This window comes from Suncus etruscus, chromosome 10 (genome assembly GCF_024139225.1).
Source record: "Suncus etruscus isolate mSunEtr1 chromosome 10, mSunEtr1.pri.cur, whole genome shotgun sequence".
NCBI lineage: Eukaryota > Metazoa > Chordata > Mammalia > Eulipotyphla > Soricidae > Suncus > Suncus etruscus.
This window is the reverse complement of record NC_064857.1, coordinates 25,539,592-25,562,945: the sequence shown is the minus strand read 5'-3', so window position 1 is coordinate 25,562,945 and position 23,354 is coordinate 25,539,592. Positions and strand designations below refer to the sequence as shown.

Below are 23,354 nucleotides of genomic sequence, written 5' to 3'. Positions count from 1 at the left end.
GCTACAAGTGAAGAGACGTTCAGCTCACAGCTAGTCTTGTGTGTGATCACAATTAAGATGTGCAATCTCATAAAAAAAAAATACTATGAAAGATATGTAATCCACTTTGATCAAAAAAATAAACTAGGGCAGGGAATGTGGTGCTAGAGGTAAGGTGTCTACCTTGCAAGCGCTAGTGTAGGATGGACCATGGTTTGATCCCCCGGCGTCCCATATGGTCCCCCCAAGCCAGGGGCGATTTCTGAGCGCATAGCCAGGAGTAACCCCTGAGCGTCAAACGGGTGTGGCCCAAAAACAAAAACAAACAAAAAAAATAAAATAAACTATATATAAAAAAAAGATGTGCAATCTCTTGGCAAGCACCCTCAGCTTTAGTGTAAGCAATCATGCAAACCATGAAAAAAGTACAACGCAAAATGTGCAAGCATAACCAAGCCTGTATCTGATACCCAGTTACACAGCACAGTAACAAAAGAAAGAGAGGAAGAAAAAATTAAAAATAAAACACCTAGGAGTCTGAGAGATAGCAAAGAAAAAGGGCGTTTGCCTTCCATGGGCTGACCCAGGAGGGACCTGGTTAGATTCCCAGCATCCATAGGGTCCCCCAGCCTGAAGGGGCGATTTCTGAGTACAAAGCCAGGAGTAAACTGAGTGCTGCTGGGTGTGGCCCAGAAACCAACCAATCAAGTTAAAAAAGAAACACACTTAAAATTTAAGACATCTTCGTCACTCTTGTTGGCTTCTGCATTTTTCTAGCTTTTAAGACAAAGGGGGAGAACCAGATTATAGAGCAATGTAGTGGTAGCTGAGATATTAAAAACAAGACTTATTTTCCTGTAGAATGAAAATAATTAACAAAAATTTTCTTTTTTTCTGGCTTATGTGCCATCTTATTATTTTGGGGGGGGGCTTGGGTCACACCCAATAGCACTCAGGGGTTACTCCTGGCTCCATGGTCAGAAATCGCTCCTGCCAGGCTCGGGGAGACCATATGGGATGCTGGGATTCGAATCAATGACCTTCTGCATGAAAGACAAACGCCTTACCTCCATGCTATCTCTCCAGCCTCCTTATGTGTCATCTTTTGCTGTGCTCAGGGATCACTCCTGGCAGTGCTTGGGAGAACCACTTGAGGCATTAGGGACAAACTAGGGTTAATGGCACGTAAAGCAAGTGCCTTAACTTCTCTCTGTACTAGCTCTACATCTCTCTGCCTCAAATATAATATTTCATAGTTAAAATATAAGCTGCTGAGATTTCAATAGTGAGTTAAAAAGTAAAAGGTTGGGTCCAAAGAGACAGCATGGAGGTTAGGTGTTTGCCTTGCATGCAGAAGGTCGGTGGTTTGAATCCCGGCATTCCATATGGTCCCCTGAGCCTGTCAAGAGCGATTTCTTAGCATAGAGCTAGGAATAACCCCTAAGCGTTGCTGGGTGTAACCCGAAAACCAAAAAAAGAAAAAAAAGTAAAAGGTAACACAGCTAATAAAATGTGGTATATAACAGAAATCTAGTTTACAAAGTTGAATATATTTCATGAGATAAAAGACCACACACAGGAAAACATAAAAATAAAACTTTCCTATCTTTTGATGCAAATAATTTTATAGATTTTATTAAAAAGTTACCTACCTGGATATATGACATTAGCTTTGAGTTTCAATAACTCTTTTAGGGAGTTCATATAATCATAAAGGTCTTCAAATACTGTTGTTCCTTCTCCTAGAATGCAATCGCCAGAAAAAAGAGCATTTTCCTCTTCTAAAAGTAAAGCCATATGATCATCAGTATGGCCAGGCGTGTGTATAACTCTGATTGGAAGAAAGAAAAAACAGACATGAACTCAGGAGCTATTTTACAAAAGTAAATTTACTATTTAAATTTTCTCTTTTCTGGGGCTGGGAAGGTGGCGCTAGAGGTAAGGTGTCTGCCTTGCAAGCACTATGGTCCCCCCAAGCCAGGGGCGATTTCTGAGCACATAGCCAGGATTAACCCCTGAGCGTCAAATGGGTGTGGCCCAAAAACCTAAAAAAAATTTTTTTTTCCCTCTTTTCTTATGTGTATAAGATATCAATAAATTACTTCAAAAGTGAAAAAACAATTATTTTTCTGGTAGCCAAGTGAAGATTCTCATTATAAAATTCTCTCATCTAACTCAATTTCTCATGCTAAGTATAAATTCGACACTTTCCCAACAGTAACTTCCTTCTGTCTTTATTAGCAATAAACATAAATTAAAGCAAATTTGGATAAAAGAAAATTTCTCTTTCTTTTCTTTTCTTTTTTTTTTTTAATTTTGGGTCACACCCGGCAATGCTCAGGGGTTACTCTTGGCTCTATGCTCAGAGATAGTTCCTGGCAGGCTCAGGAGACCATATGGGATGCCGGGATTTGAACCACCATCCTTCTGCATGCAAGGCAAAAGCTTTATCTTCATGCTGTCTCTCCAACCCCAGATAAAGAAAAATTTCTTAAAGGAATTGGAAAAAAAATCACCATTTTTAAGTATTCAAAAATTTATTTCAGAATATATTTTATAGCAAGTTTATGACAAACTTAAAAACAATTTTTTTACTTAAAGCATTTTAATTTAAACAGTCAAGTTTTAGGCATACAATGGTTTAGCACTAATCCCACCACCAGAGTCCACCGCCCTCCACCAATGCTTCTAGAATCCTTCCCAATCTCTAACTCCCCTGCCCAGCCTCAAAATGGCATCATAACAGACATATTTAAAGTTTGGTTATTAAAGTTTGGGTCTCATGCGTTCATTGTTGACTCTATGGCTTGGACATTTAATTCTGTCCTTTCTTAATAACCACCAATGCACCTGAGTCCCCTTGGCCCCTGTCCCCTTATTTTATATCTGGATCTTCTCTTCCTCACTCAATTTCTATGAAAAAAACTTTTGTGTTAATGGTTTGAGAGAAAACTGGTACTGCCACATGAAAGAAAATTTGGCATTTTCTGGCAAAATTATACATACATGAACCAAATGCCTCTCAATATTTTCTTTCTTATGGTCTCCTAGTCTTGTGCCCTAACCCCTCCATTTACAGTTTTTATTTGAAATATCCTGGGGCCACAAGGAGCCATGTAAACTCCTATTTGAGGAATATGAGAAACATTAACTGGTTTCAGTTATTTTTGGATACACCCGATAGTTTTCAAGGACATTCCTGATTGTGGTCAGGGGTCAGTCTTGGCAGTGCTCAGGGGACTATTTATGGTGCTGGAGATCAAGCCAGGGTCAGCTACACTCAAGGTAATTACCATAACTCACGTGTTGCCTCTCCAGCCCTATGATAAAACTTTAAATCATCCACCCCTGAAAATTCTGCTTGAAAATATATTTACTTATGACACTTTTGGTAATAATTTACAAGTACATACCAGATGCTCAACTGCATGAAAACAGGGTTCATCCATGAAAAGGAATATACTATTGCAGCCACATAAAAACATGAGAAAGATTTTTTTTTTTTGGTTTTTGGGCCACACCCAATGTTGCTCAGGGGTTACTCCTGGCTGTGTGCTCAGAAATAGCTCCTGGCAGGCACGGGGGGCCATATGGGACACCGGGACTCGAACCAACTACCTTTGGTCCTGGATCGGTTGCTTGCAAGGCAAACGCCACTGTGCTATCTCTCCGGGCCCGAGAAAGATTTTAATGCACTGATAGAGTAACTTGAAGAATATATTACGAAGTGATAAAAAAGTAAAGTACAAAATATCTAATGTGCTCTTTCAAATAAAAAATGTGCAAAAATAAAAATTTTGTGCAGTATTACCTTAGTGATGAAATGTTCTGGAAGTGCTACATTTAGAATTATTTTAGTTGTGTGAATGTCATTGAGTGGAATTATACAAACTTTGTACAGTTTAAGTATGTCTAGGCTATAATGTATAGCTTATTGGGACAACCATCATTTCCTACTGACTTGAAATGTTGTTAAGTGACACATGACTATGTTTTTCTTTCTTTTTGCACAAAAGAAGTCAAAAACCATCAGACCAAATTAATGAAAGGGTTTGTAAAGGGGTGTGTGAGGTGTAGCCAACTGAGGTACAAACAAAACTTCTCTGATTAGTATTTTCCCACTAGCTTTAACTTTAAATTACATATTTTAGATAGTCTAAATATAAAATAACAAAGAAAACCTTAATATTGGACACAGAAAGAAGTAGTCCTTACTATATACTATTCTAAAATAAGTTTAAATAAATTTAAAATACAACACTAAAACTGTATAACCTTAGGAGAATGCATTTTAAGATTGTAAGAACTACAAAGATATCTTGAATTTAGTTAGTTTATTCTTGGCAGTAAAAACAGTTTACTGTTGCTGAGTTTTTGAAACTTTTCTACTAACTGTATGATAGTAAAAACAAATAAATAAGTTGATGTTATGAATTAAGATTTTCAAAAAATGAGATATCACCTCCCACTACAGAGACTAGCACAGATCACAAGAGCAAGAACAATCAGTGCTGGAATGAACAAGGGGAGAAAAGGACTCTCACTGCTCATGGGAATGTACACTGGTCTAGCCTTTTTGGAAAACAATATGGCTATTCTTCAAAAAACTAGAAATTGAGTTTCCAAATAATCCAGCTACACCACTCTTAGGAATTTATCCTAGGAGTCCAAAAAAACGCAATGCAGAAAAGACCCAGAGGCAGGCAGGGACAGTGAGTGGAGGGGGGGTGTGTGGAAGGGAAGGGAAACTGGGGACACTGTGCACTGATGAAGTGTTGTACAGTATATAACAGAAACACAATCTTGAACAACTCTGTACTGTTAAAAAAAAAGCCCAATGGTATTATATACCTTGAAACCACAGTGTTTATAAAAAGTAATTTAAAAAAAACCCCAAGATGACTGAACTTCGCTGGATCTCAGATGCCAGCACCCTTCTGCCTCTCTACTCTGCTGTCCTGCATTTTCGGCCTGATTTCACCCTTGGTGCGGCTCATCAGCCAGCCTGCCTTCCTGTGAACTTTTCGGGGAGTCTGCCTTCCCGTGAGCCCTTCCGTGGAGGTGAGTCGACACGCCCAGAAAGGGAGGAGCCACTGAACTTCGCTGGATCTCAGATGCCAGCACCCTTCTGCCTCTCTACTCTGCTGTCCTGCATTTTTGGCCTGATTTCATCCTGGGTGCGGCCCATCTGCCAGCCTGCCTTCCTGTGAGCTTTCCGTGGAGGTGAGTCGACACGCCCAGAAAGGGAGAAGCCAGAGGAGCACGGTTGCTCCGCTCCCCTTCGCGACGGTGCACAGCATTTAGCCAATGAATACAATCACAACACGTAGAAAAACACGCAGTACTAGTGTGACAATGGGGAAACAACATGGGCCAGTGCCAGACATAGAGAATGAAGATGGCAACTCTGATGACTTGAACATGATCAACCACCTAGTCAGTCTCTCAGATAAGGAGTTTAGAGTTGCAATATGGAACATGTTCAAAGAACTCAAACAAAGTATAGAAGAGAAAACTAAAAAGAATCAGGAGAATATGAAGATAGAAATGAGAAAACTCCAAACGGAAATTTCAGATCAAATAACAGGTCTGAGAAACTCAGTAGATGAATTGAAGAAAAACATGTTTGAGATTTCCCACAGGTTAACAGCAGCTGAGGATAGAATCAGTACACTGGAAGATGAGATACATAACAATTACATACAGCAGAAGAAATTGGAAAAAAGCCTCAAAGCAAATGATCAAACAATGGAAAAATTACTCAAAGAATGGGAACAGATGAAAATAGAAGTCTATGATAAGCTCAACAGAAACAACTTAAGAATCATTGGAGTCCCAGAGACTCAGGAAGAAAATCTCCGGGAAGAATCAACAGTCAAGAACATCATTAAAGAGAAACTACCAGAGATAATGAATACATGTGATCAAATCCTGCATGCCCGAAGAGTGTCAACTAAAAGAGACCCCAGAAAAAACACCCCAAGACACATCCTAGTCACAATGACGAATCCCATAGATAGAGACAGAATTCTGAAAGCAGCAAGATCGAAAAGAGAAATTACATTTAAGGGAACATCCTTGAGATTTACTGCAGACCTGTCACCAGAAACACTCAAGGCCAGAAGGCAGTGGTGGGACATAGTGACAAAACTCAATGAAATAAATGCTTCGCCTAGAGTACTGCACCCAGCAAAACTCACTTTTAGGTTTGAAGGAACAATACATAGTTTCACAGACAAACAACAGCTCAAAAACTTCACAGACTCAAAACCATTCTTAAAAGAAAAACTGAACGGCATACTTTAAGACAAGGCTTACCAACAGACACACCAAACTTTAATATAAAGATGGCACTAACTCCCAGGACAATTCTTTCTCTCAATGTCAATGGACTAAATGCACCAGTTAAGAGACACAGAGTGGCTAAATGGATCAAAAAACTCAATCCAACCTTCTGCTGCCTACAAGAAATGCACCTGAATAGTCAGAACAAACATAGACTCAAAATAAAAGGCTGGAGGAAAATCATCCAAGCAAACAACACCCAAAAAAAAGCAGGAGTGGCCATATTAATATCAGATGATGCAAACTTTATACTTAGGAAAGTAGTAAGGGACAAAGATGGACATTTTGTATTAATCAAGGGATATGTACAGCAGGAAGAAATCACCCTCCTAAACATATATGCACCGAATGAGGGGCCAGCAAAATATTTAATACAACTGTTGACAAATCTGAAAAATAATATCAATAACAACACAATAATTGTGGGAGACCTCAACACGGCATTGTCAACACTAGACAGGTCAACCAGACTGAAACCCAACAAGAATATACTAGACCTGAGGAGAGAAATGGAAGTAAGAGGCCTAGTAGATATATACAGGACACTCCACCCCCAGAAGCCTGGATACACATTTTTCTCTAATGTACATGGGACATTCTCTAGGATAGACTACATGTTAGCACACAAAACATATCTCCATAATATCAAGAGGATAGAAATTTTGCAGGCTGCCTTTGCTGACCACAAAGCCCTGAAATTATATATAAACTACAAAGGGACACAGAAGAAAAATTTTAACACCTGGAAGTTAAATAGCCTCATACTGAATAATCAGTGGGTCCGAGATGAAATCAAAGAGGAAATCAAAACCTTCCTGAAAACAAATGACAATGGAGACACAATTTATCAGAACCTATGGGACACAGCAAAAGCAGTACTGAGAGGAAAATTTATAGCTTTGCAAGCACACATCAGGAAAGAAGAAGGGGCATACCTGAATAGCTTAATGATGTAGCTCATAGAATTAGAAAGTGCTCAACAAAAGGATCCAAAAATAGGGAGGCAGAAGGAAATAACAAAGCTGAGAGCAGAAATCAATGAAGTGGAAACCAGAAAAACCATCCAAAAGATCAACGAAAGCAGAAGTTGGTTCTTTGAAAAAAATAAACAAGATTGATAGACCACTGGCAAAACTAACAAAGAAAGAAAGAGAGAGAAACTTGATAACTCGTATTAGGAATGAAAAAGGAGAGATCACTACTGATATGGTAGAGATTCAAAGGGTAATCAGAAACTACTTTGAGAAACTCTATGCCACTAAAAATGAAAACCTGGAAGAAATGGATAAATTTTTGGAATCTTATAATCTTCCACGATTGAATGAAGAGGATGTAGCATATCTAAACACACCCATTACTATTGAGGAAATTAAGAAAGTAATCAAATGTCTGCCCAAAAACAAAAGCCCAGGCCCAGATGGATTTACTAATGAATTCTTTCAAACCTTTCAAGAGGAACTACTACCAATCCTGGCAAGACTCTTTCATGAAATTGAAAAAACGGGAAAACTTCCAAATAGCTTTTATGAAGCCAACATTACCTTGATACCTAAACCAGACAGAGATGCTACGAAAAAAGAAAATTACAGTCCAATATCGCTGATGAATGCAGATGCAAAGATCTTCAACAAAATCCTGGCAAATAGGATTCAACGCCTCATTAAGAAGATCATCCACTACGATCAAGTAGGTTTCATTCCAGGAATGCAAGGCTGGTTTAACATCCGTAAATCTATCAACATAATACACAACATCAACAGCAAGAAAAATAAAAATCACATGATCATATCAATCGACGCAGAGAAAGCATTTGACAAGGTCCAACACCCATTCTTGATCAAAACTCTCAGCAAGATGGGAATGGAGGGAACCTTTCTCAATATAGTTAAGGCCATCTACCACAAGCCAGAGGCAAATATTGTCCTCAATGGAGAAAAACTGAAAGCCTTTCCTCTAAATTCTGGCACAAGACAAGGCTGTCCTCTCTCACCACTCCTATTCAACATAGCACTGGAAGTACTCGCTATAGCGATTAGGCAAGAAAAGGATATCAAGGGAATCCAGATAGGAAAGGAAGAAGTCAAGCTCTCACTGTTTGCAGATGGCATGATACTCTACTTAGAAAACCCCAAAGACTCTATCAAAAAGCTTCTAGAAACAATAGACTCATATAGCAAGGTGGCAGGCTACAAAATTAACACACAAAAATCAATGGCCTTCCTATACACCAATACTAATAAGAAAGAAATGGACATTAAGAAAACAACTCCATTCACTATAGTGTCACACAAACTCAAATATCTTGGAATCAACTTGACTAAAAATGTGAAGGACCTATACAAGGAAAACTATAAAACTCTGCTCCAAGAAATAAGAGAGGACACGCGGAAATGGAAGCATATACCCTGCTCATGGATTGGCAGGATTAACATCATTAAAATGGCAATACTCCCCAAAGCACTGTACAGATTTAATGCGATCCCCCTAAAGATACCCATGACATTCTTCAAAGAAGTGGACCAGGCACTTTTGAAATTTATTTGGAACAATAAACACCCTCGAATAGCTAAAGCAATCATTGGGAAAAAGAATATGGGAGGAATTACTTTCCCCAACTTTAAACTTTACTACAAAGCAATAGTTATCAAAACAGCATGGTATTGGAATAAAGACAGGCCCTCAGATCAGTGGAATAAGCTTGAATACTCAGAGAATGTTCCCCAGACATACAATCATCTAATTTTTGATAAAGGAGCAAAAAATCCTAAATGGAACAAAGAAAGCCTCTTCAACAAGTGGTGTTGGCAAAACTGGGTAGCCACTTGCAAAAAATTGAACTTAGACCCCCAGCTAACATCATGTACGAAGGTAAAATCCAAATGGATTAAAGACCTCGATATCAGCCCCAAAACCATAAGATATATAGAACAATACGTAGGTAAAACACTCAAGGACATTGAGGCTAAAGGCATCTTCAAGGAAGAAACTGCACTCTCCAAGCAAGTGAAAGCAGAAATTAACAGATGGGAATATATTAAGCTGAGAAGCTTCTGCACCTCAAAGGAAATTGTGCCCAAGATACAAGAGCCACCCACTGAGTGGGAGAAACTATTCACCCAATACCCATCAGATAAGGGGCTAATCTCCAAAATATACAAGGCACTGACAGAACTTTACAAGAAAAAAACATCTAATCCCATCAAAAAATGGGGAGAAGAAATGAACAGACACTTTGACAAAGAAGAAATACAGATGGCCAAAAGACACATGAAAAAGTGCTCCACATCACTAATCATCAGGGAGATGCAAATCAAAGCAACGATGAGATACCACCTCACACCACAGAGAATGGCACACATCACAAAGAATGAGAATAAACAGTGTTGGCGGGGATGTGGGGAGAAAGGAACTCTTATCCACTGCTGGTGGGAATGCCGTCTAGTTCAACCTTTATGGAAAGCGATATGGAGATTCCTCCAAAAACTGGAAATCGAGCTCCCATACGATCCAGCTATACCACTCCTAGGAATATACCCTAGGAACACAAAAATACAATACAAAAACCCCTTCCTTACACCTATATTCATTGCAGCACTATTTACCATAGCAAGACTCTGGAAACAACCAAGATGCCCTTCAACAGACGAATGGCTAAAGAAACTGTGGTACATATACACAATGGAATATTATGCAGCTGTCAGGAGAGATGAAGTCATGAAATTTTCCTATACATGGATGTACACGGAATCTATTATGCTGAGTGAAATAATTCAGAGAGAGAGAGAAAAACGCAGAATGGTCTCACACATTTATGGGTTTTAAGAAAAATGAAAGACATTCTTGCAATAATAACTTTCAGACACAAAAGAGAAAAGAGCTGGAAGTTCCAGCTCACCTCAGGAAGCTCATCACAAAGAGTGATGAGTTTAGTTGGATAAATAACTACATTTTGAACTGTCCTAATAATGAGAATGTATGAGGGAAATTGAGAACCTGTTTAGAGTACAGGCGGGGGTCGGGTGGGGAGGAGGGAGACTTGGGACATTGGTGATGGGAATGTTGCACTGGTGATGGGTGGTGTTAAAAAAAAAAAAAGAAAGAAAAAGTATAAAAGATGCACTACAATTTAGGATTAACTGGAAAAAAAAAGAAATTGTCATAATATATAATAGAAAATATTCTTTCAATTTTATAAAGTCCACCATGAGGTATTAGAAAAAAAAATCATTTCTCATTCAAAACTCGCAGGGGCTGGGATAGTTCCTGCAGCATAAAAGCACACTAAATTAATAGCTAAATAAGGTGTGAGCACCTTATCTTTTGATATTGGTGGGGGTGGGGAAAGGGGAAAAAAAAAAAACCCAAGATTTTGTTGGTGGTTGTGATAGTACATCAGGTAGGGCAATTGCCTTACATGTGACTAACCCAGATTCAATCCCCAGCACCTCATATGGCCCTCCAAACCCACCAATAATGATCCTGGAGTGAAGAGTTAGTTATATGTCCTAAGTACTATTAGGTGTAGCTCAAAACTCCCTCTCTGGCTCCTCTCAAGATTTTCACTGTAGAATAAAGAAAAATATGCAGAACTGTAGAACTCAGGTCTTTGAGCTTCTTAAATCTGACTGGAAGTATCATTATGAATTCATCATTTCATTTCATAAAAAGGACCAGATGAATGACATTCCAGTGATTATATTCACTTTCTCTGTTTCTGAATATCATTGTCCTCACAAAGTAACCAGGCCTTTTTACAGACTTGACTGGCTCCAGGTTTGGAACAGGAAAAAGAAACTGATAATAAGATAGCAAGGAAGTGCTCAGTGATTAATGGGGCTATCAGAAGGAGAAAGCAGCACCATTAAATTTTTATAAGATCATAGCTATATTTTGGAAAAGAGGAAGAAATCTTTCATTGGGTAGCGCTTGGGGACCTGGTGATGGAAAAGCATTTGGTCTGGTGTTTGAGGGCTAACAGGGTTACACAACCAGCTACTGTGGAAGTGAGGTGGATGGAAAATGAGATATGGGTGCAGAGATCAAATTTAGACATGCTAGGCATACACTCTGCTTCAGACCTAAATTATCTCTCTAGTCCTGAAGTTTTCGTTTTTTATTTTAATTATTTATGCTATTTTCATTATTTACTTAAAAAAAAGAGGTATATCAGCAAATTTTAAAAGGAATGGAATTAAGAAGGGAAAACTGAACCATGTCCACAAGAGAAGTTGCCATGTTCATACAGCGCCAGCTCCATAGACTCAATCTTCTCAAAAGAGATGTAAACCAAGCCATGAAAAATCACGGGTGGGGGGGACCGGGCGGTGGCGCTAGAGGTAAGGTGCCTGCCTTACCTGCGCTAGCCTTGGACGGACCGCGGTTCGATCCCCCGGCATCCCATATGGTCCCCCAAGCCAGGAGCGACTTCTGAGCACATAGCCAGGAGTAACCCCTGAGCGTCACCGGGTGTGGCCCAAAAACCAAAAACCAAAAAAAAAAAAAGAAAAATCATGGGTGGGGAAGGAGAGATAGCATGGAATTAGGGCTTTTGTCTTGCATGCAGAATCACGGTGGTTCAAATCCCGGTATCCCATATAGTCCCCTGTGACTGCCAGGAGCGATTCCTGAGCGTAGAGCCAGGAGTAACCCCTGAGTGCTGCTGGGTGAGAACCAAAAGCCCTCACCCCCCCCAAAAAAAAGGGAAAAAAATCATGGGTACACCTGATTAAGCAGCTGAAAGCTGGTGAGTGATTGGGAGAGGGAGGGCCAACCTCCATCCCACCCTGCCGAAGCCTGGCCTGCTGCGTCCATCACCCATAATTGCCACTCTGCCTATGCTTTACCACTTCTCTATAATCCTATGTAGAAACATCAATCTAATCAAACTAGATGTATACTGGTATTTAGGCTGATATCACCAGGGCATTTTTGAGAGTGGGCTCCTTCCAGCCCCCTTTATCCCCCTCATATTCTCCTACTTCCAGGAGACCTGGCAGCTAAGGACATGCCCCACAAAAGCCACACTATCAGTAACAATGCTTCGAATTCCTGAATAACTTCATTTGTTTGATGCTGTCAATGCCCATAATACACCAATTTAGATGCCAATGTGTAGTTGAAGTCACTTACTGTTCAGAAACAAATTAAGTAACAGAATGGTCAGCTAGCAACACCAACAAGAACTTACAAAACCTTCTGCCAATGTCTTAATGACTTCATTGTAGATACAATAATTTTCATAAATACGCTCACCACTGTATTTTATTTTTAATATTCTCTTCCTTTTTCCTTCTTTTTATTTTTTATTTTTAAAGTAACATGCTATCCCTTATTTGGAAACAAATGTCTTTTTTTTTTTTTTTTTTTTTTTTTGGTTTTTGGGTCACACCCGGCGATGCTCAGGGGTTACTCCTGGCTGTCTGCTCAGAAATAGCTCCTGGCAGGCACAGGGGACCATGTGGGACACTGGGATTCGAACCAATCACCTTTGGTCCTGGATCAGCTGTTTGCAATGCAAATACCGCTGTGCTATCTCTCTGGGCCCAGAAACAAATGTCTTACAGTCAACTATGTCACTATGTGATGTGTAAATTAAAAATATTCTTTTTAAAAAAGGAAAAATTTTGCCACCTTCAATGCCACTATCATTAGGTAAAAAGGTTATTAGGAAGCAGAAAATTTTTTTTTCTTTTTTTTTTTTTTAATTTTATTTAAACACCTTGATTACATACATGATTGTGTTTGGTTTCAGTCATGTAAAGAACGCCACCCATCACCAGTGCAACATTCCCACCACCAATGTCCCAAGTCTCCCTCCTCCCCACCTAACCCCTGCCTGTACTTTAAACAGGCTCTCCATTTCCCTCATACATTCTCATTATTAGGAAAGTTCAGAATGTAGTTATTTCTCTAGTTAAACTCATCACTCTTTGTGGTGAGCTTCCTGTGGTGAGCTGGAACTTCCAGCTCTTTTCTCTTTTGTGTCTAAAAATTATTATTGCAAGAATGTCTTTCATTTTTCTTAAAACCCATAGATGAGTGAGACCATTCTGTGTTTTTCTCTCTCTCTCTGTTAAAATGACAAATAGCAAAATCCTAACAATAAAGAAAGCTGTGGTAATCTCTTTAAGTCAAGTACTCAAAACTTCACACCAAGAGCTACAATTGGTATGACTAATAAAACAATACCCAAGGCATACTCTTGCCAAAAATAATTCAAGCAAAATCAAATTATGAGAAAACAAAACAAATACAGAATGTGGAGCAGTCAATTGGCTAATATTCTTTTGAAATGTCAGTGTAATCCCGAGGGTGGAACAGTGGTGAGAAAGCAGGGAATTTGTTCTGAAGTAAACAAGGCAAAGAGATGCATAAATACTGAATAGAAAGTTGCACTCGTGTAAGTGGGTGTGCATTTTATGCTGAAACCCAATTACAATGTTTGTAACCATGGTGCTTAAAGAAATTATTATTAAAAAATAATGTGTCAAATATAGAAATTAAAATATGTATATAAAGACATTCTTGAGCCATAGGGGTTAAGGAGCTTGTTTTGCATGCACTTGATCCATGCACTGCCAGTAGTGATCCCTGAGCACAGAACCAGGAGTAAACCTTGCCACACACAAGTATGACCCTAAAACAATACCTCACTAAAGACACCCTTAGGAAAAATTGTGAAACTGAAATAAAACACAGACAATAGATTTCATTTGGGAAGTTGAAATTTTAATGCCTATAACTTCTTTTACCTTTGATGGGGGTATTTTTTCTAGTTTAATTAAAATATAATCGACATATAACTTAGCTTAAGATTTATAATACCAATATATTACTAATTTATTGTGAAATGATTAAATCATTTATCACTTACAAAGTTGTAAATTTTTGTGATGAGAACAAGTAAGATCTCTTCTTTTCACAACTGTCCAATGTACAATATAATACAGTACTGTTAACTAAGCTACATTATTCCTAGAACATACTTATATATGGAAATTTGTACTTTTGGAGTATCTTTAACCTATTCACCCTACCTGGTCCTAACAACCACCAACCTATTCTGTATCTGCTTTTTAGAAGCCCTCTGTAAAAATTATACTATATTTGTCTTTCTCTGACTTTTTTCATGTAGCATAATGCCTTCTTCATGTTCTATGTTACAGAAAATTAAGTTTTATTTTGTTTTTTGCGACACTTGTATTCAGGCTGTATTCCTGGCTCTGTGTGCTCAGGGATCACTTCTGGTGGGCTTGGAGGACCATATGGAGTGCTGGGAACTGAACCTGGGTAGGCAGGTGAAGCACCCTATCTCTTGTACTACCTCTCTGGCTCCACAGCTCCTTTTAATGGATAAAAAAAGTTCTAGCACATGTATATACATATATACATAAATATATCTCTCACATTTTCTTATCCTGATGTTTCCCTGTTTTGTGTCTAAAAATTATTATTGTTTCCCTGTCTATGCTATTGTAAATAATTTCATCTCAGACCCACTGGTTATTGAGTATGAGGTTGTTTAACTTCCAGGTGTTAAAGTTTTTCTTCTGAGTCCCTTTGGAATTCACAAATAATTTCAGAGCCTTGTGGTCAGCGAAGGTAGTCTGCAAAATTTCTATCCTCTTGATCTTATGGAGGTATGTTTTATGTGCCAGCATGTAGTCTATCCTGGAGAATGTCCCATGTACATTGGAGAAGAATGTGTATCCAGGTTTCTGGGGATGGAGTGTCCTATATATATCCACTAGGCCTCTTTCTTCCATTTCTCTCCTCAGGCTTAGTATATTCTTGTTGGGTTTCAGTCTGGTTGATCTATCCAGTGTTGACAAAGCAGTGGTGAGGTCCCCCACAATTATTGTGTTGTTATTGATATTGTTTTTCAGATTTGTCAACAGTTGTTTTAAATATTTTGCTGGCCCCTCATTCGGTGCATATATGTTTAGGAGAGTTATTTCTTCCTGCTCTACATACCCCTTGATTAATATAAAATGTCCATCTTTGTCCCTTACAACCTTCCTGAGTATAAAGTTTGCATTATCTGATATTAGTATGGCCACTCCAGCTTTTTTATGGGTGTTGTTTGCTTGGACAATTTTTCTCCAGCCTTTTGAGTCTATGTTTGTTCTGACTATTCAGGTGCGTTTCTTGTAGGCAGCAGAAAGTTGGATTGAGTTTTTTGATCCATTTAGCCACTCTGTGTCTCTTAACTGGTGCATTTAGTCCATTGATGTTGAGAGAAATAATTGTCCTGGGATTTAATGCCATCTTTATATCGAAATTTGGTGTGTCTTTTGGTTAGTCTTGTTTTAAATTAGGTCTTTCAGTTTTTCTCTTAAGACTGGTTTTGAGTCTATAAAGTTTCTGAGCTGTTTTTTGTCTGTGAAACCATGTATTCTTCTGTCAAACCAGAAAGTGAGTTTTGCTGGGTACAGTATTCTAGGTGAAGCATTCATTTCATTCAGTCTTGTCATAATATCCCACCACTGCTTTCTGGCCTTGAGTGTTTCTGGTGACATGTCTGCTGTAAATCTCAAGGATGCTTGCTTGAATGTAATTTCCCCTTTTGATCTTGCTGTTTTCAGAATTCTGTCTCTATCTGTGGGATTTGTCATTGTGACTAGGATGTGTCTTGGGGTGGTTTTTCTGGGGTCTCTTTTGGTTGGTACTCTTCGAGCATGCAGGATTTGATCACATATATTCTTTAGCTCTGGAAGTTTCTCTTTAATGATGTTCTTGACCGTTGATTCTTCCTAGAAATTTTCTTCCTGGGTCTCCGGGACTCCAATGATTCTTAAGTTGTTTCTGTTGATCTAATCATAGACTTCTATTTTCATCTGTTCCCATTCTTTGACTAATTTTTCCATTGTCTGTTCATTTGTTTTAAGTTTTTTTTTTCCAATCTCTCCTGCTATATGGATTGTTATGTATCTCATCTTCCACAGCACCAAGTCTATTCTCAGCTTCTGATACCCTGTCCCAGAGCTTATCCATTTTGTCATTCACTTCATTTACTGATTTTTTCAGGCCTGTTAGTTGACATGTTATTTCAGTTTGAAGTTTTGTGATTTCTGTCTTCATATTTTCTTGATTCTTATTAGTGTTCTGTTCCACTCTATCCATGGTTTCTTTGAGGTCTTTGAGCATCTTCCATATTGCTAGTCTAAAGTCCTTATCTGAGAGGTTGATTAGTTGGTTGGTCATTAACTGGTCATCAGAATTGTCATCTTCATTCTCTATGTCTGATGCTGGTCTGCGTTGTTTCCCCATTGTCACACTTGTATTGTGGGTTTTTCTACGTGTTGTGGTGGTATTCATTGGTTATATGATGCAGGCAGCACACTTCTCTGGCTCCGCCCTTTCTGGATGGGCCGACTTGCCTCCAAGGTAGGGGAGTCCTCCGTGGATGAAGCCTCATAGAGGATCAAATCTTAGGCCCGAGCACGCAGCAGAGAAGAAGTCTGGAGAGATATTCTTGCTTCTGTGATCCAACACAGTTCTTAGTGTGGTTTTTTTTCTTCTTTTGATGGTGTTCTTTTTTTATAAAGAGCGCACGGCTGCGTAGCGAAGTAGAGCTAAGTGCCTTCTGGAGCCTTTTTCAGCCCACTCTCAAGAGGTTCACGCAACAGGATAGTAGAGAGACACACACAGGCAGCACTCACAGTTTTTCACAGTCGGGCCCCAATGGACAGGCGTAGTTTTCACTCGCTTGCTAGGCAGCTTCAGAATGCTGTATTTTTTGGGTTCGCTTCCCAGGACTCTGAGGAGAGCTTCAAGAATTCAGAAAAGACAGGACAGGGCTCCCTTCAGGTCCTCTGTTTCCTCAGAAGAAGCACAGCCTGGTGGAGACTCTGCAGGTAGAGCAATCAGCACTCTGCCTGGAAACCCCCACATGCAGCCATTTCTTACTCACTCACTTGCTGGGTAGCTTCAGTTTTTTTTGGGTTCGCTTCCCAGGGCTCTGAGGTGAGCTTCCAGAGTTCAGGAAAGACAGAGAAGAGTAGGACAGGGCTCCCTTCTGGTTCTCAGTTTCCTCAGAAGGAGCACAGCCGGGTGGAGACTCTGCAGGTAGAGCAATCAGCACTCTGCCTGGAAACCCCCACATGCAGCCATTTCTTACTCACTCAATGGCTCGCTGGCTAGCTTCCGAATGTAGTTTTTTTGGAGTTCGCTTCCCAGGGCTCTGAGGAGAGCTTCCAGAGTTCAGGAAAGACAGAGAAGAGTAGGACAGGGCTCCCTTCAGGTCCTCAGTTTCCTCAGAAGAAGCACAGCCGGGTGGAGACTCTGCAGGTAGAGCAATCAGCACTCTGCCTGGAAACCCCCACATCCAGCCATTTCTTACTCTGAAACATTTTTCTAAAAAGATCATTTAATGATGGTATATTCCACTAAAGAATGAATAGTAAATCATAATACATTACATTTCTTACTACTGTCAAACTTTTAGCCCTAAATGACACTGAGAAGAGCAGCCTTAAGAATAAACATTTTTACTGTTTCTTAACTTAGGTTGAGTTTATTCAAATGTAGTCATTCTGTTTATGATCTGTGACCCCTGTTCATCAATTCCTTAGATGTTGCATGCCCACTGTACAGCCGTAGACATGTCTGATTTCCTTCTAGTCATCAAAATAAAGATTTTAGGTGTGTTTGCTGTCACTTTTAATTACTTGGCTTGTATGTTCTTTCCTCTTTGTTTTTCCTACTGACTTGCAAATTATATATAAACTTAAGTAGATTATGAAACTGGAAAAAACAACTTTTCTTAATACCAAGTTTTCAAGAAAATATGAAATAATGTCTATCAAAGGACTTTTGGGAAGTTCAAAGACAATTATTTAGTAGAAGACATAACTTAAGCAATTAATAAATGGTAAATATTTCATTTTAATGAGTTAACTAAAAGCTTAAATATACTTATTTATTTTTGTTTGTTTTGGGGCCACACCTGGAGGCACTCAGGGGTTACTCCTGGCTCTGAGCTCAAAAGTTACTCCTGGCAGGCTCAAGGGACCATATGGGATGCTGGAAATCAAACCTGTGTCCGTCCCATTTTGGCCGTGCGCAAGGCAAATGCCCAACTGTTGTAATATCTCTCCAGCCTCCTAAATATACTTTAATCTATTTCATATCGGCAAAAATTTAGAGCAAAGTAGTTACTGATTTAACTCTGTAAGAAAAGAAATTCTGCATATTTTTTTTTCTTTTTCTTCTCTTCCTTTATTTTTTATTGATAAAATTATAAACCTTTATAGCATTTGATTTCTACAATGACATATTTATTGAGGTTTATAACTGTACCATTAATTCATCAAGAAAAGTTTTTGTTGTTGCTGTTTGTTTTTTCTTTGGTTTTGGGTCATACTCAGCAGTGCTCAGAACTCTCTTTTGGCTCTGCACACTGTGATCATTCCTGACAAGCTTGGGACCATTTTGAATGCTAGGCATTGAACCTGGATCAGTCATGTGCAAGGTAATCACCCTACCCACTGCACCCACCAGGTCTTTATCAAAGAAAGTTCTAAGTCTAAAGAGTTTGCTTTACAAAGTACTTTGATTTCTCAGTCAGAGATTTAATCCTTGTTACTGGTCAACTGTTCCCCTTTCTCTCATAATTTGTATGATGCTTCTATTATTATAACTTTCAGATTGTTTTATTTGCAATATTGTTTATATTGCATTCACATGGGTGTGAGTTCTTCAAAGGGATTCCTATCTTATTCTATCTTTATACTCCAGAAATATATATATATATAAATATATAAATATAAATATATACTTAATATATCTACTTGTGCTGATACTTGATAGTATTAATCTATTGCTTTCTATGTTACACACCATATTCAGAGTTTTACAGGTGTTATAACTTAATCCTTGTGCTACTATGCACAAATAATATTAATCACCTTATTTTATATTTCATATAACTGAATCACAGGATATAGTTATAAATATCTGATGGGACAGGGTTTAATTTGTATTTCATTTAGTTTAAGAGGTTAATTATCTTTGTGTATTCCCAAGAGTATTGCATTTTATTACCTTAGGGTATTTTAAATTCCAAAAACCAACCAAAAAATCAAATAAACTACCAATTTATAAAAACTGCAATGTTCTCAGAGATATAACAACCATGAAGAATAAAACAGTATAAAAAAAAGAAAATTTAGAAAACAAAAAAAACAAACAAAAAAACCCCACAAGATTTTGAAACAGACAATAACAGAAATGAAAAACATATGAGGATTAAGAGATGAAGTATATGGGGCAGGGAATGTGGCTCAATGGTAAGAGAACTTGTTTTGCATGTTTGAGGCCTTGAGTTTAGTTCCCATCATAGCCAAAAAAAATAGTGATCTGACTACAGTAAGTCAGAGTACATAACTTGTTTTTTCTATCTGTATTAAAAATATATATATAAAGAGAATACAGAAATTGTTCACAGAACCATATAGCCATAAAGAACAATGAATATTCACTAAGGATATAAATTATAATCATTAGCAACTAAATGCTTTAGTAATTTTTATGGGTAACTCTGACAAACATATTACTGTATTTTCCAGCGTATAAGACGATTTTTGAAACAAAAAGTCTATTGAAAATCGGGGTCATCTTATACTCCGAGTATATCCCAAAAAATGTTTCAATATGGCCCTAAACGAAAATTGTCTGAATATTGCCACAAAACTAATTTTCCAACTGGATCCTGCACCAATCACTGCCAGGCTGCTCGGACCGCCTCTCTAACTCAGCCAATCAAAGCAGGCTTTTGATGCATGCAAATTATACAGTGTTCTGTACCCGAATCTACACTGTCAAAAGCCTGCTCAGATTAGCCAGAGTCAGAAAGGAAGTCTATTACAGTAGAACCTTTGGACCTTTGCTTGTTGTGATTGGCTCACTGTAGAAGATACAGTTGCAGCACAGGAACATTCTGTCTTATACAGCAAATATAGGCCTAAACATATGTTTTAACTGTAAAATTAGGGGTTCATCTTAAACGCCTTTTCCGGTAATTCCTACTGAATTTATCTCAGAGAATTGAAAAAAGGAAAACATATGGCCATCAAACGGGACAAAGTTTTCTCAAAAAGAAAACTACCCCTAGATCTACTAATATCGTTATTAAGGATGTAACTAAAATATTAATGAAAGAATGCAGAAGTATATTTAAAAAAATAATACACAAAGAAAGTTCATTCAAAAGTTACCTCAAAAGGAATTTGAGAAGTCTTTTCTTTTCTTTTTTTTGAGAAGTCTTTTTTTTTTTTTTTTGGTTTTTGGGTCACACCCGGCAGTGCTCAGGGGTTACTCCTGGCTGTCTGCTCAGAAATAGCTCCTGGCAGGCACGGGGGACCATATGGGACACCGGGATTTGAACCAACCACCTTTGGTCCTGGATCGGCTGTTTGCAGGCAAACACCGCTGTGCTATCTCTCCGGGCCCAGAGAAGTCTTATCAAATGGCACAACACTGGATAGGGACTAAGTCTAACTGGAAACTGGTGGGATCTGAGAGAAAATGCTGCCCTACCTTAAGAGTGTAGATCAAGGGTTGCAGGTGTAGCTCAGCATTAGAGTGCTCAAGGCCCACAACTCCCCTTCCAGCTCATCCCAGAATGAAAGGCTAGTGAATTAGAGTTAGGGATATCACCAGAAACAAAATTCATTGGAGAAACTTATCTTTTTGTTTTGGGGCCACATCTGGCTGTGTTCAAGATATATTCCTAGCTCTGTGCTCAGAAATCACTCTTGTCTGTACATGGAGAACCCCATGCCCAGGATCCTTGTGTAATTACCCCTGCATAATCTCTCCAGTCCCTGGAGAAACTTATCTTAAGGCAGGGCAAACATGCAGATCTAAGGTAGGGTTATATGAAATCATTCCTTTTGGTCATATAAGACCCCTTCACTCTTCCTTATTTCCTATAAGGAAGATACAAATCCCTGGTTAATCTCAGTTTAACATTAGAATTTACAGTGATGTACGGTTGCCATAAATAGGTAAAATTTTGCCTTTTTCTCTAAAGAATTTGAGGTCACAGTTTCTTTTTCTAGTATCTGAAGATCCCAGAGATGGAAAAACATTTCCCTCTTTCCCTTTTTATGTCCTATAACATAGAAATCTCCAATTTTATCAGATAATTTAAAAAATAATAGACCCATGAAAAAAATGGATAAATGGATGCCTAGGATGCCTAAGCAGTTCCAATATTTGACAGAATTCAACTCTTAAAAAGCATTGTTTAACAACACTGAGCTTAGAAGAGTTTCTTCTTTGCACTACCCCCAAACAATACACTCTTTAATACTAAAACTAATCTTAAAAAAATCTACTAAACGTATAATAGGGCTAAGATAAAAGAACATAATTTACTAGTGTAATGGGTGCAATTATTTTGAGAAGCATTAAGAATTGATATTAACAACTATTAAGAGTATCTGCTATATGTTTTTAATGGCTTCCAAGTGTATGTTTTATATATTGCAAACAATTACTATATTAGAATTGCAACAAGGTGAGGTATTTCTATAAATAATCTCTTTCGTCTGATTAAACCTGTGCAACCTATTCATGGAAAGTATTCACTATTATACAAAAACAATTATAGGGGGCTTATAAATATAACCATAAAGATGAATACATGCAGGAATATCTATATCTTATGGACAAACTTACAGTCAATTGTAGAATGCATTTACAAATAAAAACAAAATCTCTTTTTCTTTTTTAATTTATACAATTTGAAATCAATCTTTCCTTAGGGTCTGTAAACTGTCTTAGTCACTGAAGTGCTTGCAATGCCTCTTTCATTATTTTCCTGCCCAGTAAACTCAGTCATGGTTTTCTCTGAATATTTTTAGGTTGAAGGAACAGTTTCGTTTTCTTTGGTAGTGCTTAAGGCTTATTCTGGGGATCTCATGATGTGAGTCACATGTAAGGTAAGTGGTTTAACCCTGGAAATATCTCTCCAACTCCTGAAGGCATAACATTTCTTAATTTAAGGGTCAGAAATTCTCCAGTTACATGGGTGGCTAGTGCTTGGGCTGCCATAAAAACTCTTTGAAATTCACTAGGCAGGAGAAGAAAAGAAAATGACATCAGAGTTACTCTGCTAAAGAGAGGAAAGGCACCTGTGGCCACCTCCATTAGTCTTTCCATCAGGCAGAATATCTAATTCTGCCACCTATTTGACAGAGCTGACTCTCTTAGAAAACATAGAAGTCAATAAAAGAGGTGAGATTGAATTTTTCTTTGAGAAAAAACAAACAAAAACAAGATCTTGAAACTTAGATAATAACAGAAATGACTTGGTTTACTGGAAATATCATGGGAGCTTTTATTTGTTTAGTTTTTGTTCATTGTTCATAGCAGGTCACACCTGGTAGTGCTCAGGGATTACACTTTTGGCAGGCTCAATGGACCTCTTAGGGAGCCAGGAATCAAACCTAGATTGACCTTGTGCAAGACAAGTATCAGCTGTACTGTATGTACTCCAATATCTGTTTAACAGAAACATTCTTAAAGGTTACATTTAGAATTAAATACTTACTGAAAAATATTTTTACTTTCATAAAAGCTTTCTTAGTATCCACCTCTATCCCTATATTTTGTTTCTTTTTTTTCTATATTTTGTTTCTTTAAAAATGTTTTAAAATTAAATTTTAGATGGTTACAATAGTGTTATAGTTATAATATCATGTACAAAATTAGACTCCCCTCCACTACCAATGTGCCCATAACCAGCGTTCCCATGTCACCTCCTGTGTGAGCTTTTTTCTTTCAAAACTTGACAAATAGACAAGAGAAAGTAAATGTCAAATGCTTAGAACCCAATTTTAATTTGCTTACGAGGGCTCTGTCTTTATACTAATATAAAAAAACTAATTTTATAAAATGGTAATTAGAAACTGGTAGCAGGAAATTGTTATTTTAGCATAACTGCAATTTGTATTTTGAGAAATGATCATTTACTAAGTAGTTTTCTTTTTTTTCTTTTTTTTTTTTTTGGTTTTTGGGCCACA

General features: G+C 38.0%; 1 protein-coding gene across 1 annotated transcript in view; it reads right to left on the bottom strand.

Annotated features, from left to right (window-relative positions):
* The window catches only part of LACTB2 (lactamase beta 2), a 37,747-nt gene that overhangs the window by 4,525 nt on the left and 9,868 nt on the right, over nucleotides 1–23,354 (bottom strand). Inside the window, exon 4 of the mRNA XM_049781836.1 lies at nucleotides 1,632–1,810. Coding sequence (XP_049637793.1) covers nucleotides 1,632–1,810 — 179 coding nt within the window. The remainder of the gene's footprint in view (nucleotides 1–1,631; nucleotides 1,811–23,354) is intronic.